Raw genomic sequence first — 26,958 nt, 5'->3', positions numbered from 1 at the left:
TATTATTTCTGAAAATGATGTGCTTCCTAAGATTCTCTGCCAATAATGCAGCAACACTTGTTTGGTAGATCATAATAGGGATATCTTATTATGATATGGAACAAATCAGTTACTTAAAAGAACACATACATGCATCCACCCCCATTTTTCATACTACTACACACTCAGAAACTCTTATGAAGTAGAAGGATTTGTCAGGCAGGTATAATTTCCATTTGTGTTGGAATCTAATTTACTATCCATTAATTTTTTTTATGTCAATGGTTTAGGTGGTCAAAGACTTTTATGGCTACAAAGGCTGCATAATGGATAATGAAACTCATTTCTTCATCTAGTATTATATTCATGAATGTTACTGTTTTTTTTTTTCAAATTTGATTGATTATTGGAAAAAACCTTCATAAGAAAGTAAATGTACTGTATGGCTGTAGTCAGACTGCTCAACTATTTAAAGAGCTGCCTACAAGAGGTTTTACACTTGATGCAACATTTGATCCTTATTACAAGCTTCTGTGCAACAGACACTGCAGTCCTAAGAGACAAATTACCCCAGGATTTGATGCCATAAGACATTATTGATTGCAAATAGAAAAAGTAAATAAAATTTTTTACGTTTGTGATTCCAAAATCTGATATTATCCACAAAACAAAAATTGCGGAGCTGAGAAGTCTAAGATGATTTGTAACATGTAATTTCCAGTTTAGGCTCTCATCAATATAAACATCTAAGAATTTAGCATATTCTGTTTAATTTATTGATTTACTCTCATGTATTATTTTTAATGGTGTGGTCAAGCTTTGTGTAGTACTGACCAGCATGTATTTTATTTTATCAACATTCTCTGACAGTCCATTTGCAGAGAACTGCTTATTAATTTTCCAAGACAATATTATTTAGCTTTTAAAAATGCTTAAGTTACTCCATCAGGTTTGATTATAAAACATATATCATCAGCAAAGAAAACTATTTCTGCTTCTTTTATATGTGGTGGAAGATCAAATATACAGGGTGTATCTCCTAAGAGTCACCAGGTGCATTTTCTCTGGTGTTTAGGCAGATATTCAAAACTTTGTTTTGGAATTGTGTAGCTGGAGTGAGGCTATACAAATACAGCTCATCACATCTTCCATGCAACATCCAGTGTTGATGGAAAGTGTCAGTTTGTTTCCATATTACAAACAAAATTATTTTTAAAGCACAATTTTATGTCGTCACTTGATAGAGCAGTACCAAATTAGTCTCATGCAATATTCATTTTATTAAAATGTATTAATAAGGACAGTTAAGCATGAAGACTCCAGCAGCAACAGTACTGGATTGGCTAGTGCTGACAGCTACTGCCAATCAGCTCAACTGCTGCTGGAATACTCCATATTTTTCCTTTTTTTACTGTCTTTGCTCAGACATACTCATAAAACAAATATCACAATAGTCTAATTTGGGACCACACTATCAAGTGGGAGTGTAAAATTCTGCTTTGAAAATCATTTTGTTCATAATGGGAAACAATTTCTTTTGACACTGGGTGTCGCATGAAAGATAAGATGAATAGTATTTGTTTGGCCTCTCTCCAGCTACACATTGCAAAAATGAAATTGCAGCAAATATCTCCCTAAACACCAGAGAAATGTTCTGTGTTCTCACGTGTTCTCAATTACACCTATATGTGAAGTCCCATGTTAAAACAATAGGTAGAGAAATCCAATAAATTAAGATCATAAATGAAAGTCAAATAAAAAGAAAAGATGATAAGTACATCTTCATGTAAATGAAATAAGATGATGACCTGGTTCATCTTCAAGTATTAAAATATACACACATCAAAAAATGTTTTGCATCACCGCGGTTCCGGGAGTTCCAGAACCTGTACAGAGAGTTGGAATAGAGATCAACATAAACATCATTTTCACCCTCTTTACTGCTCATGGAAACCACTCATTAAATGCTGTACCAACATACAGCAAGACCTTCAAAGGTGGTGCTCCAAATTGCTGTACACACAGGTTCCTCTAATACCCAGTAGGGTGTCCTCTTGTGTTGATGCATGCCTGTATTCCTAGTGGCATACTACCCACAAGTTCATCAAGACACTGTTGGTTCAGATTGCCCCACTCCTCAATGGCAATTCGGCATAGATACCTCAGAGTGGTTGGTGGGTCACGTCATTGATAAACAGCCCTTTTCAATCTATACCACGCACGTTCGATAGGGTTCATGTCTGAAGAACATTCTGGCCCCTCTAGTCGAGCAATGTCGTTATCCTGTAGGAAGTCACTCACAAGATGTGCATGATGGGGGCACAAATTGTCATCCATGAAGACAAATGCCTCGCCAATATGCTGCCGATATATTTGCACTATCGGTCGGAGGATGGCATTCACGTATAATACAGCCATTACGGCCCCTTCCATTACCACCAACAGTGTACGTCGGCCCCAAAACAGCAGGGAACCTCCACCTTGCTGCACTCACTGGACAGTGTGCCTAAGGCGTTCAGCCTGGCCGGGTTGCCTCCAAACACGTCTCCGACGATTGTCTGGTTGGAGGCATATGCGACACTCATCAGTGAAGAGAATGTGATGCCAGTCCTGAGCAGTCCATTCAGCATGTTGTTGGGCCCATCTGTACTGTGTTGCATAATGTCGTGGTTGCAAAGATAGACCTCACCATGGATGTTGAGAGTGAAGCTGCACATCATGCAGCCTATTGTGCACAGTTTGAGTCATAACATGATGTCCTGTGGCTGCACGAAAAGCATTATTCAACATGGTGGCATGCTGTCAGGGTTACTCTGAGCCATAGTCCATATGTAGCAGTCATCCACTGCAGTAATAGTCCTTGGGTGGCCTGAGCGAGTCATGTCATCAACAGTTTCTGTCTCTCTGCATCTTCTCCATGTCCAAACAACTTCATTTTGGTTCATTCCGAGCTGTCTGGGCACTTCCCTTTTGAGAGCCCCTCCTGGCATGAAGCAACAATGTGGACATGATTGAACCATGGTATTGACTGCCTAGGTGTGGTTGAACTATGGACAACATGAGCTCTGTATCTCCTTCCTGGTGGAATAGCTGGAATTGATAGGCTGTCGGATCCCCTCTGTCTAATAGGCGCTGCTCATGCATGGTTGTTTACATCTTTGGGTGGGTTTAGTGACATCTCTGAACAGTCAAAGTGACTGTGTCTGTGATACAATATCCACAGTCAAAGTCTATCTTCTGGAGTTTTGGGAGCTGGGGTGATGCAAAACTTTTTTTGATGTGTTATATCAGAAATTTCAATTACAATCTAACTCCAAACTGAAACAATATAAAGACAAATTTATGGATGAATCTTTAAGTAAGAAATAGGCAGATATTTAGATATAATTAATATGCTTTTATCATAGGAATGTAACTACCTAGCGCAAAAGTGCACCACAAAAGCTAAAAGAAAGGCTACACAGAACCACAGATGACTATCACTATTAAATGAGTGCTGTACACAGAACAGTATTTGGCCAAATTTGAGCATTTTTTAGATTCAGTTGCAATGATGTTGAGGGAACTCTTTCAACCTGTGTAAGATATAGGCAAAGAGTACCTAAGTCAGTTTAAACCTACCTCTGAGGAGTCGATACACTGTGGATAAATATGGGGAAAGGTTCAGATCAGTTAGTTGACAGGGACCTATGGAATATACAATAAAGTGAAATAACGGGTGAATATGGAATGACAATACAGCATTCAGCTAAGCCTCAATGCACACTTGTAAAGATGAATTTTTATCAAACACAGCCATTATCCATCAATTAGGTATTCAATGCTACCACTACTTTTAATATCTTATACTCACTCTCTTTCTTTTCTTCATTTAAATTTGTAAACAAGCATTCTACAACATTCTTGGCAAAGACTGGCTTTGCAACTATTTTAGCATTTTTTTTCTGTTAGTATCTAGGCATTCTCCCTGCTGTAATCATAATTATTTATACATGTTTTAAGATTTTAATTGTTACTATCATGTGCTTACCTTTGTTTTCAGTAATGCTCCTATGCCTGAACAGCACTATCTTTTATTTATCGTTTTCAGCATGAGATTTCACTCAGTTCTGTTTACCCTACTGTACAGTAGGTATCTTTAATAAAGCAGTCCTGTGATTACATGACATGGCCACAAATTCACAACACCCCAACAGGTTATGGGCCTGAATTGCACAATTGGAAAAGTGATATTTTTCAGTCTAGATCGAAACCGAAATTTGCCAGAAGTTGTTTCATGTTGTTGTTGTAGTTTTCAGTCTAAAGATTAATTTGGTGCATCTCTCCATGCTATTCTATCCTGTGAATGCCTGATTATCTCTATATAATGACTGCAACCCCTACCCATCAAAACCAACTTACTGCAGTCAATCTTTTCTCTCACTCTACAGTTTCCAGTAGTAGTAGTAGTAGTAGTAGTAGTAGTAGTAGCAGTTTTATTCATTCACAGAAAACTTTTACATGGATATTGGACATGTGATAGTACTGGTATTACATTTCAAGAACAAACAAAGACCCCTAATTTATGCAGGCATTTGTGTACTGGCAGCTCTAGTTTGACAAAGGTGGGACAAGAAGCTGCCCATGGAGTCAATGAAAATTGTCCATATATTTGCCTGGATTAATTTAGGAAAACCATGGAATAGTTGGTTGAAGATTGGGGGCTTTTATCCTCCTGAATACAATACCATTCTGCTTAAAAAAGTACAAACTCATTTGGTTAATCCCTAGTGTCCTAGTGTACAGTAATGTTTTGTAAAGAGGTTATTTAATAATGTAAAAAGTGAGTGTTATACTATTCATTTTTCAATGGTGATAAATGCACGCACTTCACTGATTATACACATATTATTCGTAATGTAATGATAAAAGCACTATCAGCTGATGTCATGACAATGGCAACAATGTTTGGTTTGTTTTATTGCTATTATTATTATTATTCGTATTATCTCGTGTTGCATTTTTTACCAAATCCTTACTCTGCATTATCTAAGTAATCCTTCACTGTACAGAATTTATTGCTTAACAATTACTTTTTAAGTAGGATAATTTTAGTAATCAGTTTAATCATTTCAAGCTCTTTATTGCACAATCTTATTTGTGGTTACAGAATGCTGTTTCGAGTTTTATGTTCTTACTTCCTCAATAAATTTAAGTTCAGTCATGATCTTGTGGCATGGTCATGGACTGAGCTGTCTGTGCAGTACACATCAAGGTTATTTTCTGTATATATAATAATTAACTGGTAAATGTACTCACATAGTGTAGCTCCTCAGTATTTTGAACAGATCTTTGCAATGAACATAATTACTATTTTTGGTCATTATTCTTATGATGCTTTTCTGTAGTCTAAAAATTGTTCATATTTTGTGCCCTTGAAAAGAATTCCACAGACAATAATTGAGTTTACATATTGTCACACTGAAACCACTGTCAAGTTGACATCTGAATGTAGGGTTGTCAGGGAAGCACAACATGTAGCACTGAAAGCACATTTATTACTGACACCTACATACAGTCAGAACAGAACTGAACTCCAGCACAGAGATGACAGCTATTTGTACAAACATTGAATATTTCAGAATATACAATCATTACAAACATAAGATATTATAAGAGTCTTCCAGAAATGATACACAATAAAAACAAATAATTTCTGATAGCACGGTTTCAGCTGGTGACCAGTAACACGCTGGCCAGCAAAGCTAACCACTGTGTGCGACTGCATGCACCACAGCTTGCAGCATTGCTCCCTCTTTTGGACAAGCAGCAACTTGCTGTTTCAGAAGTTCTTGTTGCAGCTGACTACAGCACCCAGGATGTAGATCTTGTCAATGTCCTCTGGTGTTACCAGTGAATCTATGTGTTCTGGTCATGGCTTTACATTCTCTTCAATGCAATGAGCACCAAAAGTAGCTTCCCCATGAAATTATGAAATTGTAAAGTGGGTCTTCAGTTTCCTGGAACATCCCATCATTGATCTGGACTGTAGTAGGTTTTCATGTGGAGGACATGAACAATGTTTCTGTGCTCTTGTCTCCTGAGTGAAAGTCATAATCTGTGGCTTCATATGTAACATCTGACAAGCAACAACAGATATGGTGTGGTCCAAAGAATTGCATTAGTAACATTTTGATAGTCCCATTTTCTTCACAGGCATAAAATTCATGCAAGGATTCTTGGGCTGTATCTCACTGACCAGTGCTTCATTTTATATCGTTCTTCATCTTTCTCCTGAGTGACCAGGTCCTGTATCTGAGCCAGCTGCCTTGCTTCTTTGGTGCTGGTGACAAGATGTTTCATGTAGTCATCCTGAATGTCATATGGTTGAGATGGGAACAGTGTATCAATTTCCTTTTTGGCCTTGCAAGTGTAGATCATAAAGAAAGATGGGAAGCCTTAATGTTCTGCTTTAGCGTGTTGCATGCAAATTTCATATTGAGTAGTATTACATTCAAATCTCTCTGTTCAATATCAAAGTCCACCGAGTGAATATATATCAATGTCTTATTAAAGCATTCTGTACAGCTATTTGTCTGCAGATGGTAGGCAGTGTCATCCTGTGGGTAATGTCGCTACATGAAATGACCTCGGATACTAGTCTCAACTGGAAAACAATTACATGACCATACATGGTGCTCTGTGTTTCAAAATTATATGTTCTACAAGGAAACTTCCCAATGTCTAGAGCACAGCTTTGTTTCCAGTGTAGCAGGTGAGGTAGTCAGAGTAAACTAATCTCCATTGATACACATTTATCGACTACAGGAACCTCCCCTAGAGGTCAATTCCAATTTGGTGGAATGGTGCTGCTCCAGGTGGGATTGGTATGAGATGCCCAGGAGGTAATTACAGCATGTTCTCCCACCATTGGTATTCCTTACAGTGATTCACATATTGTATAAAGCACAGACCTGCATCCAATTCTGTCTAGAATCTTCACAAATCCCAAGTGACCAAATTTCGGAGTGTCATTCAAATGTTCCAGGATAGCTAGCCATAGATGACCTGGGATAACAAGCAATTATTTCTGGCCCCACTGGATCATAATTCCTCTCATACAATTCACATTTACTAACTGGAATTTTTCTTTGATCAGTTCTTCCTTCATTAAGGCTTCTATGTTTTCAGCAATGCTGGATCTTCCATCTGTTCAGCATCGATGTCATATAGTGCAACAATGACCGAGATTTTCCCCATGCTGCTGTATGCCACCAAACGTTTCCTTGAAAGATAGGGAGTGTCCTTGTATTTGCATCAATTTTTGTATACTGCATTGATGTCGTACTCCTTGAAGGTTTGGTGTCCATCATACCTGTTGACCTGATGGAGCTTTAGGGCTAGTCAGCCAGCTCAGAGAATAGTGGTCCATAATAATGCTAAATGATTAGCCAAATGAATATGACAAAATTTGCTGATGGCCCAGACAACTGCAAGGCACTCTTTCTCAGTTGTGGAGTAGTACATCTCGTGCTTGGAGAGTATTCTGGAGGCATAAGCTATCACCTTCTCATCAGCTTCCTGAATTTGCACTAGAACTGTACATGACCCTAACTCCCAGCATCAGTGCAAAGTTCTGTCTAAGCACTCTCATCAGACAATGCTAGGACTGGAGAAGATACTAGAACTTTGTTAAGGATGAGGAAGGATCTTTTTCTCATACTGTTGGAGGAAAATTTGGCATCTCACTGCAGTAGCTCTTTCAAAGGACGTGGCTTGGAACACAAATTCTTTATGAAACACTGGTAGTACAAGTACAATCTAAGAGAGCTTCTCACATCATAAATGTGATGTGTAGTCAGAAAATATGTGGCTGCCCTAACTTTCTCTGGATCAGAACAGAGTCCATTGCCATTAACTAGAAGGCCTAAGATTATTGTTTCTTGGGCAATGAAGAGGCACCTTTTTGATTTCAGGTATAGGACTCCATTCTGAACACATTTCAACACTGTTATCAAATGTTCTTCAAATGCCTTAAAAAACCAAAATGTCATCCAGATAAGAAAGAAACTTTGTCCATTAAGTTGTCAAAGCAGGTTGTCCAGAACAGTTCTAAATTAGCTGAACATTACACAGTCCAAATAGTGTAGCTTTGAGGTCATGGAAGCTATCATGTTTTATGAAGACAGCCTTTTCCTTGTCAGCCTCATCAACCTCATTTTACCAGTAGTCTGTTTGCATCTCCAAAGTTGGAAAATACTTTATTCCTTTCAAGCAGTCTAGTGTATCATCAATGTGTGGTAATGGTCAAATACATTTCTTTGTGATTTTGTTCAGTCATTGATAGTAGATGCAAAAATGCCATGTGCTGTCCTTCTCCTTCACAAGGACCAACAGAGGTGCCCAATGATTCTATGAAATTTCAATGATGTCATCTTGCAGTACCTTCTCCACATCCTCCCATATTAAGCATTTTTCAATTGGAAACACTCTACATGACCACCTGTTTATTGGTGGATGATACTCATTGTTGATATGGCGTATTACCATAGTGTGTTCAACCTGTTTTTTTTTTCCCCTGGACTTCAGATTTGAAAGTGTCCAGAAACTGACCACAATATCACTCACCAGAGTTGTTCCTCAGTCAAGCGAGATCATATTGGGAGTTCGATAGTTGGTCCAACCCAGCATTGTCTGTAGAGACAGCGGATCATGATTCTTTGTCAGGGGCATTAAGCTGCCGTTCCTTTACTAGTATGGCAACTCCCATGCACATACCTTTAGGGATGAGTTGTGGCTGCTCATGAAAACTGATAAGCCAAATTCCATTTTGTCCAGCTACAATGATATGATTGTCACTGGTGTGTAGCTTTCCTTTCTGAACCTGAGTAGCTTTTTGCAGTTGACAAAAGCTTCACAATTTAACTGAGCATTTTAACTGTTGACTGGAACTCATCTCATTGATGATAGTTGGATAATGATGTCTTTAAAGACAAGCATCCATATTGAGCAATCTTTTCTATGTGTATTGGTTGTAATAGCTTTGTCAGTCATGAGCTCTGATCTTCAACATTTATGACTCCTTGAGATGTGTGCAATGAGTCCTGTCAGAGTAAATACATTTTACTAAAATTTGAAGGGCTCTGATCTGTCATTGACAGGCATTCCTACAATACATGTGCTTGTCAGCTGGACTTTTATATCACACAACATAGTCTTCTTTGGCTAACAGTGATAAGAATTCAACATTTCAGAAAAGGAATACTGAATTGACGGCCACTAGATAAGATGGTCATTGATAATGACATCAAAGAGATTCTTGGTGACTGTCATCTGGAAACAAAGCACAGTCTTTGGTTTGATTTCTCCACAACATTATATATGGAATGTTCCAGTTTAAGTTATTCATAATTGCAGTTCCTGGGTATTTAACTGAACTGACAGCCATTAGTTCTGTGTGATTTATTGTGTAAACAAAGTTTAAAGTCATCTTTTCACACTCATGTGGATTACCTCACACTTATCCTTATTCAGAGACAGTTGCCACTTTTTGCACCATATGGATATAGTGTCAAGTCATTTAGCATTTGATTTTGATCTTGCGATGATTTAACTAGACAGTAAATGATAATATCCTTGACAATCAGTTTAAGAGGGCTGCTTAGATTGTCTCCTAAATCACATATATAGACTGGGAACAGCAGGGCCTATAACACTTCCTTGGGAAAAGTCAGATATCATTCTGTTTTACTCCATGATTTTTCATTGACTACTACAAATTGTGACCTTTCTGACAGGAAATCATTAATCTACTCACACACTTGAAGTGTGTGAAGGCACGCAATTTGATAGAAGTCTTGTGTGTCAAAAGCCTTCTGGAAATCTTGAAATCTGGAATCAATTTGAGATCCCCTGTTGATGGAACTCATTACATCATGTGAATAAAGAGTTGGTTGTGTTTCACAAGAACAATATTTTCTCAATCTGTATTGACTATGTATCAATAGATTGATTTCTTTGAGGCAATTCATGATGTTCGAATGTGTAGTATCCACCACTACTATATTTCAGCACTGAGCAGTGGTGCGCTTCATTATGCGTGGCTGAGAAATGTATCGTTGGCCACATTTCTTGGTGCGTGGCCTGCTGCTAACATCGCAGGCCATCTTCACACGTGCACATGCTTTAAAACTCAGTGACTGGCCACCCATAACGCTCAGCAATTGGCCTTCCAGAATATACAGTGGCCCCAGCCGCCAGCTCTGTTAACTATGGAGTCTTATCTAATGCAACTACTGACATCTACAAGCCAGTTTTCTATGTTTCTGCTCCACAGCTTTGTATTGTGTTATTCCTAGTTATAACATGATAAAATGGCAACAAACTAGCAAACATCTACATTGGAAGCTCTACTCATGCAACTTATTCATCAGCAGGACGAAAACCAGGATCTGCTACTGAACACCCTCCAACCACTTCTTCAAACCTTACTGCAGACACAAGCAACACAGAAAGTGCCAGTTTTTCCTTACTTTGATGAGACTTTAGAAGGTTGGGAAGCCTATGAACTAGATTACTGGAGCATTTCCATGCATTCAATGTAATTGATGCCAGCCTCATGAAATCTTTGTTTTTGCAATGGCCAAAATATTACCAATGGCATACCAATATTATTGCCTCCCAGGCAGCATTTTACCAATGCAACAAACAGCTAAATCAGATTCACAGAGAATGGGGTGCAGAGCTACAAGGTTTAGAGCGAAAAGGTCATTTTGTTAGCCCTAAACATAAGGAGCCATATGGAGAAAAACTGATCATGGACATGATCATCTGGGGTACTCCAGACAGGAATTTCCAGTGTGAGGCACTTCAACTTGAAGACCCATTATTAGACAAAGTTTTGGACTATGCACAAAGCTTCAAAGTGTCCTGAGTAGCAGGCAAGTGACTGGAGTCGTGGATCGACGTAGCAGTGTTAATGTAAACACATCTGAGCCAGCAGCCAACGGTCACACTAGTGGTGATTTGGACATAGCAACTGTACAGGCAGGATGCTGTACCATTAACCAACAATGTGCTCCACCCCACTCAAGCCAATCAAACTGGTCTTTGATACCAATTGCCATAATGTCCAGATTGCTTTAAAAAACATCAATGTGGAGACTGTCCTGACAGATGGGCCTACAGCCAAAATTATCCTGCCAATGGCTTTTTAGCTTCTGTATGTCATAAGTGCCTTCCTCCTCTGCGATACATTGATGTTAATCTGGTAGCCACTGTAGACCATCAAGAGACCTCCAATAAGCTTCTTGTAGATGTGCAAATTGCAGAGAAACCAGTTCAATGACAAATAGACACTGGCACAGCCATGTGCATTCTGAATCACAGTATCTATCTGAAACTTGGAGCTCCTTCCTTACAAGAAACAAAGAGACATCTAATGGCATAAAATAAAAATACTATCCCACTATGTGGTCAAGTTGAACTGCCAACAACATACCATAATATCACCCGTCACATTACTTAATTAGTCATTAACAATGATTCAGCTGAGAACTTGTTTGGACTTGGCTCTTTTCAGAAATTTGGATTTTCAGTAGACAACTCTGTGCATTTGGTATCTCAAGATGTTTCATACTCAGACCTACAGACACTTTGCCTAGATTATGGGGACCTGTTTACCCCAGAACTTGGCACAGGAAAGGATTTTGAGGCACACATTGCGCTGAAATGTAGTCCATGGTCTCGGTACTTTCAAGCCCACACCATTCCGTTAGCTCTCAAAGACCAAGTAAAGGAAGAATTGGTTCGTTTAACTGAAATTGGAGTTCTAGAACCTATTCCTTCTAATAAATAGGCTACACTATTAGTCATAGCATGAAAGCCATCAGGAAAGATCTACCTGTGTGCCAATTTTAAAGTAATTGTCAACGCCTAATCAGAGACTGAGACATATTCTATTCCAAAGCCAGAAGAATTACTGTCAAAATTGAAAAGTGGAAACTTCTTCTCTAAAATAGACCTAGTGGGTGCATACCTCCAACTTCCCCTTGATGCAGAATCTCAATGTTTCTTACATTTAACATGATGCACAGGCTTTATCATTTTAACTGCCCAATGTTTGGTATAGCAAGTGACTTGTCATTTTTCAATGGTTTTTGGAACAATTAGTACTCAAAGTGGATGGATGCATTAACTATTTAGATGACATCATTGTAACAGGGAGAATCATGGAGGAACACCTTCACAATCTGAGATCTTTATTCAGTGTCTTAGAGGAGACTGGCCTAAAATGCAGAAAGAAAAATACTGTTTCTTCCAGCCTGAGATTGAGTACTTCAGCCACATCATTTGCAGCTTGGACATTCATCTTCTGGATAAACATGTTGAATCCATAATCAAACTTCCCAGATCAACAACACTTAAGCAATTCTGTTCCTTTCTGGGGAAGATATTGTTTTACTGAAAGTTCTTAGCCGCAACAGCAACAGAAAATACTCACTTTTACCAGTTATGCAAAAAAGGGGTGCCTTTCCAGTGGACAGCAGCTGGTGAGTGCACCTCCCACAGGCTAAAATACTAGTTTTTGACAGCCCCGTGCTTCGCACATTTTGATCCAAGAAAGCAGATAGGTCTTGCAATGGACACATCTGATACAGGTATCAGAGTGGTTTTGGCACATGGAGGCAGATGGCTCTGAGCACCCTGTGGCCTATGCATTGAAAACATTGACTGATACCCAATGCAGGTACTCCCAAATAGAAAAAGGAGCACTGGCTATCATCTGTGCATTAAAGAAATTCCACATTTTTGTTTACGGCACAAAGTTTAATGTCATCACAGACGATAAATTACTGATCTCCTTATTCAATCCAGCAGTGATGATTCCAGATAGGACTGCTCCCCACCACCAGTGCTAGGCTTTATTTTTGGCACACTACCAGTATGAGATACACTTCTGCAACATGAATGAGCATGCCAACACTGATGCCCTGTCCCGCCTTCCATGGTGACCCAGTCCAGAATCCGACAAAGAAGAAATTATGTGTTTTCACATCAATGAAGAAGCAGAAGCCACCATAGATTCTTTTCCCATTATGAGCTCATGGCTCGCAGATGCAACTGGTAGTGATGAGGTATTCCAACAAGTCTGGAGTCACATATTTCATGGATGGCCCAAACGACAACCTCCCAAGGATTCCATGGCATTCTGTCAGTTCTTTAATGCCTGCCATCAGCTCATGTTGATCGATGGAGTAATTCTATTCATTTCTAATGAGGGAGATCCACGAGTAGTCATTCCTTATTCATAATGTTGGCAAATTCTGCAACTATTGCACCAAGGCCACTCAGTCTCCCGAACTAAATGCCTGGCTTGCAGGTTCACTTACTGGCCAGGCATGAACCATGAGATTGAACAACTCACCCAAACATGTCCATCCTGCCAAAGCCAGCAGGCAGTCCCACAACATTCATTTGCTCCTTGGCCACCATTTGCTTGCCCTTGGGAGTGGGTACACATTGATTTTGCGAGGTCAGTGCTTAACTCCTTGTTCTTGATAGTGGTTGGTGCTTACACCTGATCTCCGTACACCACCCAATGCAATACCACATCAACCACCAGTACCATCACACATGTAGAAAACTGTTTTGCAATTGAAGGTCTGCCAGAAGATCTCATAACTGACAATGGTCCGCAATTCTGTAGTAAGGAGCTTCATAGTTTCTATGCCCAGCATAGCATTTGCTACATTCCTATGACCCCCCTTCCATCAACAATTGAATGGAGAAGATGGGAGGAAGGTCCACACATTCGAAACTCAGGTGAATAAATACGTCTAGGAACACTCCACTGATGCATCACAAACTTTTTTTTGAGCAGTTACACACCCATTGGAGATAAAAGTCCTGCAGAATTTCTTCATGGACAGCAGTACCAGACCCTCTTCAGCCTGCTCATGCCAATGCCATGACCAGCGCCACCTCTGTCTGCTTCCAAGTTCCACCTGGGAATCTTGGTGTGGATGAAAGGATTTGACTGGCAACCAGCCTGGATTCCAGGAACAATCGTCCAGTCCTGGGGCCAGTAGGTCTTGAGAGTGCAGCTTCCAGACCGGGTGGTTCTGTGACATGCCAATCAACTTCATCCACAATTAGTTGCCCAACAAGTTATTTTGTTCCTCTCTCTGCATCACCATTACCAGTCCCATAGTTCCCATCTTACCCCAAGCCACCCAGCCAGAGTAACATCAGAATTATAAATGTTTTTTGAGCACAGCCAGCTGACCAACACCACACCCCAACAAGAGTGACTTACCCCAGATGTCAACCAGCCCCAGAGGCTGCCCTTTCAAGACTATGAGATGTTGCCTGGTCACCAGCCACGAGTAATTCCAGATGAAGATGAAGACCTGCCGCTGGCTCCTCCTGCTCCACTGGATCTGCTGCTGATACCCCCACCATACAAACTTCACCTGCAGCCAAGAGGTTTTCGTCCATATGCTGCTGTGTTCCAAGTCACCGATGCCGCTGAGGACTCAGAGGAGGACCCCATGGATGTGTGTCCATTTGCAGAAGATTCTCCCTGCTTCATCAAGGGGGAAGGGGACTGGTATCCATCACTACTACATCTCCACACTGAGCAGTGGTGTGCTCTATTACGCATGGCCAAGAAATGCATTGTTGGACGCACTTCTCCATGTGCAGACTGCTGCTATAATTGCGGGCTTTTTTCACATGTACACACTTCAAAACACAGTGTTTGGGCATCCATAACACTCAGGGATTGACCACCCAGAATATACAGTGACCCCAGCCACCAGCTCTATTAAATATGGAGTCTTATTTAACGCAGCTACTGATGTCTACAAGCCAGTTTTCATCATTCTATGTTTCTACTCCACAGCTCAGAAGCACTACACTGTTGTGGACCTGCTGTTTGATGTTGATTCAGCTACACTCTGGACTTAGAATCCGAATGCTTTACTGGAACTTTGAATTCAATGTTCACTAGGCTTAGTATGTCAATGGACTTGTGATTTCTGCTGGAATTTAACATTCCACTTGCACTTCCTGGACTTTGGAATAAGCACTATCAGTTTACATAATTTTCCATAAAGTGTTCAGCAACAACTTGGTGCTTGGTTACAGATTTATTTGTGTCAGTGTTGTGTCAATAACCATAGTACAAGGGTATATTTATTGTTTTATTCCTAGTTGTAACACAATGCAGCATATGTTCCAGAATCCAGAATTGATGTCAGTGATATGTGTTGGTAGTTAATCAGATTACTCCTCTTTCCTTTCATGAGTATTGGCATGACCTGTGCAAATTTACACTCTTTCAGTACAGATCTTTTGTTGAATGACTGGGTTGTATGTGATTGCTAAGCACGAGACTACTGTATCAGCATACTCTGATGGGAACCTAACTGGTATAATATCTGGGCTGGAAGACTTGACTTTGTTAAGTGGTTTAAGCTGTGTCACTACACCAAGGATATCTACTTCTAAGTCACTCATATTGGTAGTTGTTTTTGATTTTAATTCTGGAATATTTACTTCAACTTCTTTGGTGAAGTAATTTCAGAAGACTTTAATAGCTTCACTTCAGTGGTACAATAACTATCTAATACACACAGTTTAGGTACTGATTGTATCTAGCCGCTAGTGTACTTCACATATGACTGGAATCTCTTTGAAATTACTGTCAAGTTTCAAGACAGAGTTTTGTTGTGGAAACTATTAAATGCATCTCTAAGTTATGAGTTTCAGTAAAATATCACCAGTCTAGGAGATTTTGTGTTTTTATAAATTTAGCATGCTTTTTTTGTAGTTTCTGCAATAGTGTTCTGACATATCCATCAACTCCCATTGACACTATTTCATTAAATTTTAACCACATCTGATCTACGCTTACTAGTGAGATTGCAAGGAGTGGAGACAGTCTCTTAGAAAGGCATTTACAATATCTGCTTTTTTTTAAGCAGATACATTTTGTCTCTGTTGTTAGTGGATTTGGATATTGCAGTGGCCAGTCTTGCTGCAATGACCTTATAGTCATGATCTTGTGGTCAAGTATGTTTTCACAACCATTACAATTTGAATGGACTCCTGAACTAATTGCTCAAAATAATTTTCAGAAAAAGCATTTAGTACAACTTCTGATGATGCAAACATATTTGTATGACTGAGGTACCTGTTTGATATGGGACTCAAGTTTTCTTTGACTTGTTCACCAACTGTGTCATCTTAGTTGGAGCATCATTAAAAGGAACCAATTATTAATTTATTCTGGTTGCTAAGTATAATCTCTGCCCACACTAATTTACAGTACTATCTACTTCACTTTCACTACAAGATAAACTACTTCTAAAAACAAACATGCCACCATCAACTGTATGCAACCTATCCTTTTTGAACACCATTAGGTCCTTTGTAAGAATTTTGGCTGAACTTATCTGCAGCTTTAGCCAGCTTGTGGTAACTATAAGGATTAAACCTTATGTGCTTTCTACTAGTGCTTCAAGCTCTGGTTCTTTCCCTAAACAACTACAACAATTTACAACTGTAATACTGATTTTTGTTATGTCTACCCTCTTTCTGTGTTTGTCCTACACCCTTGGAGACTCCACACTCCCTATGGCAAGTTGTGTTGATGCCTGGTGTCACTGACTGGAGGAGGAGAAGGAGGTGCCTCCTGAGGTGTGTAAGTCTTGGGGATGTGGTGACTGCTGAATTGCTTCATGAGTCTACAACTGGTTGTGACGGTGCACCTTCTCCCTGCCATACATGTGTGACATCCCTGATGCTCAGTGATTGTCTCCAGAGTCCCTGTGGTAACATTTGAATGTGTTTCCATACAGTAGATCAGAGATGTGGAGTGTATCCTTGTTGTCACCCATGAATGGTGAGAGCAGGTGCAGGAGGGTGTACAGTCGTCTGATATGGACTACTTCAGCAATGATGTGACCATTGACTGGTATTGTCCTGTAACTGTTAAGCAATAAGGTTACTGCTGCCTACATTGACATATCTCCCATGGCATTTGATATTTGTTGTTTTTATGTGTGAACTATTCTTCCTATGTCTCCATTAGATGCTATGTGAAATGATGCTACTGTGATCTCAGATACGTCAGATTCTGCATATGCTTCAGATGTAAATCGGAGGCCACTGTCCATTATTACAGTGCTAATATTTTTGTCCGTCCACAGAGTGTTGCCTCTGTGATGGTGGGAGTCATATTAACCATGTAAAGGTAATTCAACAATGTATCCACCACTAAGAGCCACATCAAATTTAGGAAAGCCATAGTGAAGTCCGTGTGCATCCTATCTTGTGGGTCATGGTGCAAAGTTTTGTGGTGAAGGTACTTTATGTTCAGCATACCTCTTATATTCATATGCCAGATGCTTGATGGCACTGTTGATCTGCAGCTTATACATATGTGAGTATGTTCTTCATGTGTGTCATTCCCTAGTAGCCCTGATGTAGAACAAGCAACATTTGACACCTCCATGAGTGTAAAATCATTACATGGAATATGTTGCAATCTGCAGGCAGTAGTATAACTTCATCAACAACAAAAAGGAAATCATTCAAGTGAAAGGTTGTCTGCAGTGGGGATGTTGTAGGGGCTGATTACTTTGGAAGCCAGTCTGGATGAAACCAGTTCAGGATGTGCTGAAGCACTGAACCTTGTCTTGTGTCATAGGCTCGCTTGGTGTTTGTTTTGGGAAAGTGTCACACAGCACCATGGACTGAAAAGTTGATTTGGAAGCAGACCACTGCCCTAGTATCAAAAGCTTTGTTGGATAGGTGGAGCAATGTGTCAGCATTATTGTGTTTAGCTGTGGACTTATAGAGAACTTAATAGTCATAGCTACTGAGGGCCATAATTGCAGGCACTGTGCTGTTCAATCTGATAGCCTTTTGTGTGGCCTGAATGTTGCCAGAAAAGGCTTATGATTAGTGATTAGGTGGAAGGGTGCTCCATAGAGACAGTTGTGGAATTCAGTAATGCTGTACAAGGTGGCTAAGCCTCTCATTATATCCAGGAATAATGCCTCTTTGTATGTGTTAGCATTTTTAAGCATATTAGTTTGCCTGCAGAACACCTTCAGTATTATTTTTAGACAGTACTTGCCCTATGCAATATGATAATGCATTGACTGCCGAGATCAGTGCTCAGCCAGGTTGATATGGTGGTGGGTATAAGGCAGGTTGGAGATATTCCTTCAGTTTTTTGTTGATTGTCACAGACCAGTCTCCATCTGAATTGTGCACTCTTCTTCTATAGTTGATGTAGGGGCTAGGCACTGGTAATTGCATGTGGATTAAATTTAACATAATGCTTTGTTTTGCCCATGAAAAATTGTAACTGTGTTACATTCTTGGATGTTCTCAGACTGTTGGTGGTTTTTAAAAGATCTTCCAAAGGATGGATGCCATTTTTGTTCAGTATGTGACCCAACATTTCAGTTCTATCAGGAAGAATTTGCTTTTGCTTAAGTTGCAGCTCTGCACAGCTGCCTACACTTTTTTGAACAAGATGTGTAGATTTGGCATGTATTCCTGTTGATTAGCTCCTGTGATGTCCAAGTAGGTTATGTATGACAGTATGTCTCTCATCAATTTTTCTAAATGTCATGGAGCAGCAGTAGTGCACTGCAGATGCTGACATGCAAGTACCGAAACTGGTGGAGAGTGAATGCTGTTTCAACCACAGCTACCATCTGAGACTTCTCCTAAGAGTATCTGCAGGTATGAATCTGTGAGATCAATCTCTGAGATGAACTGGATGGCAGAAAGCTTCTTTGGTGTGTGGAGTGAAATAAATGTCAATAACTGCTTGTGAATCAACTGTTACTTTGAAGTCAGTGGAAAGATTCAGTTTCACATTTTATTTTTATATGATCACTGGGGGTGTTTCCCATAGACTGGAAGGGATTTGTCTAAGAATGCCCTGCTGCTATAATCAGTCCATGTCAGCTTTAACTGCCTATTTTAATGTGGATGGAATAAACTGAGCACAAAAGAAAAGGGGGACAGCTGATGGCTTTAAAGTGATGTGGTTAGTTGCTCAGCCTGGTCTGGGTGAAAATATGGGAGAAAATTCATTACACAGTGTCTCTAGCAATTAGGATGGAATTGTGGCCTAAATGAGGTTTACTGTATTAGTGATGATAATCCAAAAAGCTGAAAAGGTATTTTTTTTTAAATCCACAAATATTGTCTACCACTAGGAACCTTTTAGACCTTCATGATTAGTTTTTTCTACTTCAGTAAATTATGCAGCACTTACATAATCATTCACTTACATCACTAGTCTCCTTTTCAAAAGATGGCATGTTTTGCCTGGTATTCCATTTAATTTTATTTGGTCGATCCTGTTACTGCAATCTGAGTAATGGTTTCCAACAAAATATTGATTATAAAGTAACTTCTCACATTTAAATCTACATTTTTTTTTCATTTTTAAACTGTAGGGTTGGGTCTTAATTCTATTTAATATATTTATGCTTAAAATTTCTGCCAGTGGTTAATAAGTAGAGCTGTTTATAGATTAGTATTTAGTTTTGTTCTACAACTTGAGTTGATAGTTGGATTTTTAATGCTTTAAGACTGATGTATTCTCCACAATTTATTCATTGTAAAACCATTCTTGCTATTTGATCAGATATTACCCAATATCTACAATGTGACTTAATTATTTTAACTAACTTCTTCACTATTTATTGTATTATATTATACTATTCATAGCTCATGAAGATGGTTGCTGAGATCTAAATAGCCAGCAGCTTAGCCCAAATGTAGGATACATCAAGTTATGTCTCTTGATGAACTAAAAAGAATAGATGATCTTCAGATTAAAGTTTACAGCACAATACATTTCATGACATGGCTAACTTGTCTCGAGTATGAAAAGCATGCATCTTTTTCGAATTTTGTACCAGGTGCTTATAATTAAACTGATGGTGTTCCAAGTGCTGCAGTGTGAGCTGTATACATTGCAGGACCCTCAAACATCACATGAATGTTCATTAATCAGTGTGCTCATGGAGTATGCAGGGAAAAAAAATCATTCCACTTTCTGCCACCAGGTGAAAATATGGTGCTGTAAGCTGACAGAATGTGAAATGTTTCCTGTTTTGATGTCAGTATGCTCATTGTTGCTTGGTAATGCATATTGATTACTTTTGTGAAGTGACTGTTGGTGCAAAAGGGTTAAGAAGGTTTGAAGTTTTCCATACAAAATGCAATGGCTATTAGATGGAAGACTGTGCACTGCTGGTAATGTTGTTTTATCAGAACAACAGCAACAGCAGCTCTGCATTGTGATAATATCACTCACAGAAACAGCTGCGAAGAGGCCGATGTAAATAAATGGGCTAAAGAATATGATCAAGAAATTTGAAAAACAGGTGAATAAAGTGGTGCACCAGAGAGAGAGAGGTGGTCAATTCCCATCAGTTGTTGATGAAGTTGCTATAGCTATAGTTGAATGTGCAGTACATCCCCCAAATTCTGCAACTTATGTTTGAACTGTGTCACAGGAATTGTCTCTCCCCTGATCAACAATTAAAAAGATTTTGCAGTGCAGTTTACACTTGTATCCTTACAATATTCAGACTGCGCACCAAATGAAGCCACAAGATAGACTACAATGCCTTTGTTTCCTTGTATGGATGGACAAGGCGCATCTTACTCTGCACAGTGATGAGAATGTACAGAACTGTCTCATATGGGGGTCTACTCTATCCCATGTTGTGCAGGAACATCCACTGCACTCAGCTTATGTGACTGTGTGGTGTGTCCTTAGAAGCTCCTTCATTCCTGGTCAATTTTTCTTTGGGGAGATGACACCTCAAGGCTTGTTACGTGTACAGAAACATGTGCACATTATGAAGACCTCCTTGTCCAACATAATTCCAGCTTTGCAAGAATGAAACTGTGTCCACACTACTATTTGCATCCAAGATGAGGTGACACTACATGTCGCTTGTCAGGTGAAATATTTGCTTCAAGAAACCTTCGGTACTGACCTATCGTCTCTAGACAACTTCAAGATATGTGACCTTCCAGATCTCCTGATGTAAATCCAAGTGACTTCTGGTTGTGGTGATATCTGAAAGATTGTGTCTATCAGAGTTGTATCTGGACTCTTCCTGATTTCAAGGACAGCATACAATGACATTACACTGGATATGCTGCAAGCAAATATTGATCATGCTGTGTTACAGATGCTTCATGTTGCTGAGTCAGGTGAGCATGTGAATACATGTTGTACTACTGTTATCATGTGTGTGATTGTTACTCCTCTTTTCCTGCATCTGAACCACATTCTGACTGCTTACAGTAACATGTTCTCACCTAATAGCAAAAAGTGGAACAATTATTATTTTTTTTCAGTATATTCCATGAGTGCATCACCTGGTGGGGAAATGTGGGACAATTATTTTTTCAATATATTCCACGAGTGCACCAATTGATGAACATACCTGTGATGTTTCAGCATTTGCAATGTATATGGCCCACACTGCAGTACGCAATACTCTGTCAGTTTAACTATAACCACCCAGTATACATTGATAGAATGAGGAATACAGAACCTTAGTAAAACATGTGAGTGACACTATATATTTAAGCCAAAGGCCAAAACAAAAATGGATATAACATGTTTAGACTTGGCTGAAAGTTCATGACATTGTAGCCTGTATATTTTACATTCTCAAAAACATCCAAAAAACCTGCTGCTAAGGAAGAGCAGCCACCTAGAATTGTATCAATTATTTTTGATTTTCTTGTCAGCAGAAAATCTATTAAGCATTCAAAGCTCTGTGACTATACAGTGCATGAAACTGATGAGCGTGAACCAACATATAAAGAGTTTGCGTAAGTTCAACTACAACAAATCAAAGTTAGTTACAGCAGTAAGATAAACTTGGAAAATACTACACCTTCTTAACTTACTGGTCTACCACAATCCAGGAGAAGTTTTGAGTCTGTCATATTTTAAATTTTCCTCATGTTACATCTACCTACCTTAATGCATTAGAGTAGTGAAATGTTATCAGTGACAAATAATGATGAATAGTAACATACGAAGTTTTTGTTATATTCAAGGAAGTAGCAATCTTTCTTTGAATTTATAGTAAATACTGCAGAAATGTGGAAAGTGAAGAACTACTACTCACTGCTCTGGTTAAAATTCAGAGATATAAAGCATGGTAAAATTAAAGATAAAATTGGCATGCTTTGTTATAAAGATTCAAACATGCTATCAGTGTGTTTTCATACTAACTGGTACAATTTTTTGTGAACATGCCAAGTTTTACAGTATTAAAACATGGACTTGAAGAAAAAATAAATTAATATAATTTTAAGAAACTTTAATGAGCATTTGTTGAAAAGGTTATAACCCTTGGCTAATGTAATAGATGTCGAGACTTCACACTAATACCCAAGAACTGCAGCTGTATTGTAGCATATGAGCATGAATTGCAGTTAAAAACCTCTAAGGAAATCAAGTTTAAGGTGAATGCAGAAAGCAACCATATGAAACTGTGAACCTACATGTTAAACTGTACTAGTAACAACTGTAAGAGTGGTACTTACCTTCATGCTGTTACAATCTTCAAATGAGTTGGAATCCCTCTTTAGGATTGACCTTCTTGGTTCCTCAGGGAAAAGTAAGTCCTCACGTAAATGTTCTCGGAATTTCATCTCAGGAACTCTGGTACTTTTGGTTTTATTGACAATTACACTGCATCCTGTAGGGTCTACATTATGTTCCATTCCAAAATAAGCAGCAACTCTGTGTACAAGCATTCTCTGATAGGATGACATGGGTGGAAATTTATGATGTGTGCGCCTGAAAAGAAATTGTTTAAAAACACAATTTGTGGTATGATATATTTTACCCAGAAACTTAAACTAGAGTATTTCTTTCTGATCAACACTGAACCAAATGAGTGGAACTACCAAGGTGGCATTGTGTTTCACATGCCTCATTGAACTGAATAGTTCACTGTCACTGACCTGTAATTTGAATTTTTTGAGCCAATATCAACAGTGGAATTATAACAGATATTAGCAGTGCATCAAACTTGCCAGTCATCACTGTTAGGTGATTTTGATAGGCCGTGCATTTGGTTGTTGTTAATCTAGAGAGAGGTAACACTTTGACCCAAATGACTCATAAGTAGTTATATAAATGTACTGCAGAGGTTCTAGATCAGTTGCTATCATATAGACTCCTTATAATGGATCTGAGTTGTTATTTTTTGGAAAGATTTAGGCTTATCATAGTACATACAATTGACAATTATGATATTGGCCTTGGACTTTCCAGGACAGAGATCAGGAAATGTATTTGGAGTTGGTCACAATGGACTGGCCGCTTTCAAGTACAGTGTATTTGTGTGTGTAATGTGATGTGTCTTAAATGGAGTTAGTACTTAAAATAATGAACCATAAACACAGCTATGCTTAATTTCTTGTAAGTTCAAGGACAGCACTGTCAAGAGCAGAAACTGTTGTATCAGAAGCAGTTACAGTTGTTATAATGGTAACACCAAACAAGATGCAGCTCTTGCTAGTACCAAACACATAAGCATCATATCCAGATCTTCTGAATTTCACTGTGTTCAACGAGACTACAGGGGATTGGCTGGATGTAATACTTTGTGGACATAATCAGCCCACCATCTATTAAACCTCAATCAATTTTATTTGATTCCACAGGGAAGGTTTATTTTACATGAACCCCCATAACTTTAAAGCAAATTGATTTGGCACGTTCCATGATACCTCAATCAATTTCATTTGGTTCCACAGCAAAGGTTTACTTTTCATGAACCTCCATAACTACAAAAGAATTTGACATGGCACTTTCCATGATACCTTCCACAGATTAGATTGTGCTGCCTGATAAAATAAGGACAAGCAATATCAGCTTTCAGGAAATTGCTACACAGCTGAGGTTTGTTAGATTATACCATGATATTAATTTTGACCACATGATTTCAGGACTAATTTATTGACTCATGATGATGTGTTATGCCCAAACTGGATATAATCACCTGAGGTTAAAAAAAGTGACAAATGTTTTCTGCACATTGACCCACACTTGGAGGGACACACTGGCAAAATGCTCACCGTGCGTTGATTATTGATGTATCACAATTAGATTATGCTGCAATCTTTCATCATAGCAACATAAAGTTAGCATTCATAACACACACACACACACACACACACACACACACACACACACACACACACACACACACACACACACACACATATGCACGGTCTGCTAGAAAAGTATTCCACCTTTTTTTGTGTGAACATGTGATGGATTTGAATGTAGTGCACTTACATGAGCCAACTTTGAACCTTTGTGTGCATGCAGAAATTTTTTCCCGCCTGTCGATAGTGTCAGTTGCAGCCATGTAGCAGTTGAGTGAGGCAGTGTGCGGTGCTCACGTCAGTTTTTCATTGCAAGGGAAATCGCAGAATGACTGGAGCAGTGCTGCTGCATCAAAGTCTGCCGGAAAGTGAGTGACAGCCATGTAGAAACCATTCAGATGATTCAGATGGCTTTTGCTGATGATGCTATGAGCATCACAAAGATTAAGGAGTGATACAACCAGTTTAAAGACAGCTGCACATCATACGAGAGCAAGCCACACTCCAGTCAGCCATCAGTACACCAAAATGACCAGGTCATTGCCAAAGCAAACACTGTGGTAAAGTGGGACCATATTGTGAATCTCAGAGAAATTGTAGAAGATGTGGGCATCAGCACTTGGAAACCAAATCCCAGTCATCACAATGAAAGATCAAAGAAGGCCCACAAACTTTGCAGCAATGTCAAAGTGATGCTGACTGCTTTGTTTGATTCCTGCAGTGTACCATGAGTACGCACCACAGGGTCAAAGAGTACTCCAGGGATGCCCTCCATTGTCTACATGTAGCTGTGGATTGCAAGAGACTGGACTTGTGGTCAACAGGAAATTGGCACCTCCATAATGACAATGCTCCAGCACATTCATCACACTTGATTAAGACATTTTTGGCGAGAAACAAGATTTCTGTGCTTCAGCAGGTTCCTTACTCTCCTGATTTGGCCCCCTGAAACTTCTGGCTGTTCCCCAAACTCAAGAGGCTACTGAGACGAATATGACTTCAAACAAGAAAGGACATTATGGCAGCAATGACAGCTGAGCTAAACTCCATTCCTAAAGAGGCTTTCTCGGCACGCTTCCACCAATGGCAGCACCAGTGGGAGAAGCGTGTGGAGCTGCAAGGGAACTACTTTGCAGGTGACTAGGTGTCCAATGCTCCAGGTAAACCAGTTTTTTTCCCCTGCCAAAGAGCAGATAATTTTCTAACAGACCTTGTATGTACTACATCTCCTAAACCACTGGATCATTTTCAACCAAACTTGATACATATCTTTAAAGAACCACTGTGGAGGTAAGGACCACCTACCTGTCAAAGGAGTGAGGCTGGGGGAGAAAAAGAATAGCTCACCATGCAAAAATAGGCAGAATATATTCATTCAGTGTTTGAGAATGAGAGCACATAGTGACTTGCAACCAACTTTATACATAATTTCAAAACGTTATGAGATTGTTCTTGCTGATGCCTCCCTCAAAATCATGAAAGGAAAAAACTTCATTGCTTACTATAGTTTTGCTGTTCATGCAGGAAAACTCCTGCATCATGCATGATGTTTTAGTTTATTAATTCCTTACTGTTAATTCTATTCACAACATGTTTTCTAGACAGTATCCACATATACCATGGGCGTACTTGCAAAATTATATCACTGTATGATGCATAGTTCAGGAGATATGACATCATAAACATTGAGCTGTGTGAAAATGATACTGCGGGGCAAAATTTGCTAGAGATACATGGGAAATATGTTGAATTATTTGATATGTGTATGAGGGTAAAGCCACAGGTAAAAAGTGATATGTGATTCCTAAACTCCTGGATTGATTTCAGTGTAACTTGGTAATCATATTACTTACTATCTGAAAAGAAATGCTGTGAGTATAAGAACCAGAAAACTCCTATTGGGGTCAGAATGATAACCTGGAGAGAGAATGGGGTAGAAGGAGATGGACAGACTGACAGACAGACAGGGGGAAAGAGGAGATAAAGAGAGAGGGGGAAGGAGGCAATGGACAGAGAGAGGGGGAAGGAGGAGATGGGCAGGGTGAGGGGGATGGAGGAGGTGGACAGAGAGGGGGAGGAAGATACAAAATGATAGAAGACTGGAATAAATGCATGCCCTGGCAAGGCCAGGTACTTAGCTAGTACTAAATAAATGATAGATACAAATACATATAAATTGGAATTGTGGTCACCATATTTAAAAAAAATACATACTTTAACAGCACATGTTGATGTTACTGTCTACTTCAATACAGCTGATATTTCTGTAGAGTTTTGATCTGCAACTAGCAAGGATTTCTCTAAGGTATTGATCTTTACATGCTGTGAAAACTTTAGACATAAAATAAAACTATTTGTGTTAGTGTTATTTTGCACTGTGTTAATGTTATTCATCTCAGTGCAACTATTTATTACATATACTGTCAATTATTGCTATGATAATGTTGTTTATAGTTTGTTTTCTAGGTTACTGTAAATGTTCACAAAAGAAAATGACCCTGTTTGTCAGCTGAGAGAATACATGAAACATGTTGGTAATTTCTACAACTTACTTTTGTTGTTGGTTGTTGTGATTAAACCACGAAAACAGACTCTGACGTGCTGCAGATATTGTCAGGAACAGTGTTCAGAGTTGTTCATGATGACCTGATTACTTTCAAGGACATTTCATTTTAATGTGTGCTTTATTTTATGTTACACATCATTTGCCATGACTTTTAGGCTGTATGCAGGTAGTTTACCTTCCCTTAATTAATGAAGTAATATCTTCAATGATGGTCTACTTTCTGAGTTAATTATTCTAAA

The 26,958-nt window shown here is 39.1% G+C and overlaps 1 protein-coding gene across 5 annotated transcripts in view; it reads right to left on the bottom strand.

Annotated features, from left to right (window-relative positions):
• LOC124555769 (cAMP-regulated phosphoprotein 21) overlaps positions 1 to 26,958 on the bottom strand; it is a 989,726-nt gene that overhangs the window by 305,944 nt on the left and 656,824 nt on the right. For all 5 annotated transcript variants that reach the window (XM_047129817.1, XM_047129815.1, XM_047129818.1 and 2 more), the window contains one exon: positions 22,579 to 22,834. In XM_047129817.1, the coding sequence (XP_046985773.1) occupies positions 22,579 to 22,834 (256 nt within the window). The remainder of the gene's footprint in view (positions 1 to 22,578; positions 22,835 to 26,958) is intronic.

This window comes from Schistocerca americana, chromosome X, assembly GCF_021461395.2.
Source record: "Schistocerca americana isolate TAMUIC-IGC-003095 chromosome X, iqSchAmer2.1, whole genome shotgun sequence".
NCBI classification, from domain to species: domain Eukaryota; kingdom Metazoa; phylum Arthropoda; class Insecta; order Orthoptera; family Acrididae; genus Schistocerca; species Schistocerca americana.
The sequence above is the reverse complement of the archived record's forward strand: the minus strand, read 5'-3'. Positions and strand labels throughout refer to the sequence as shown.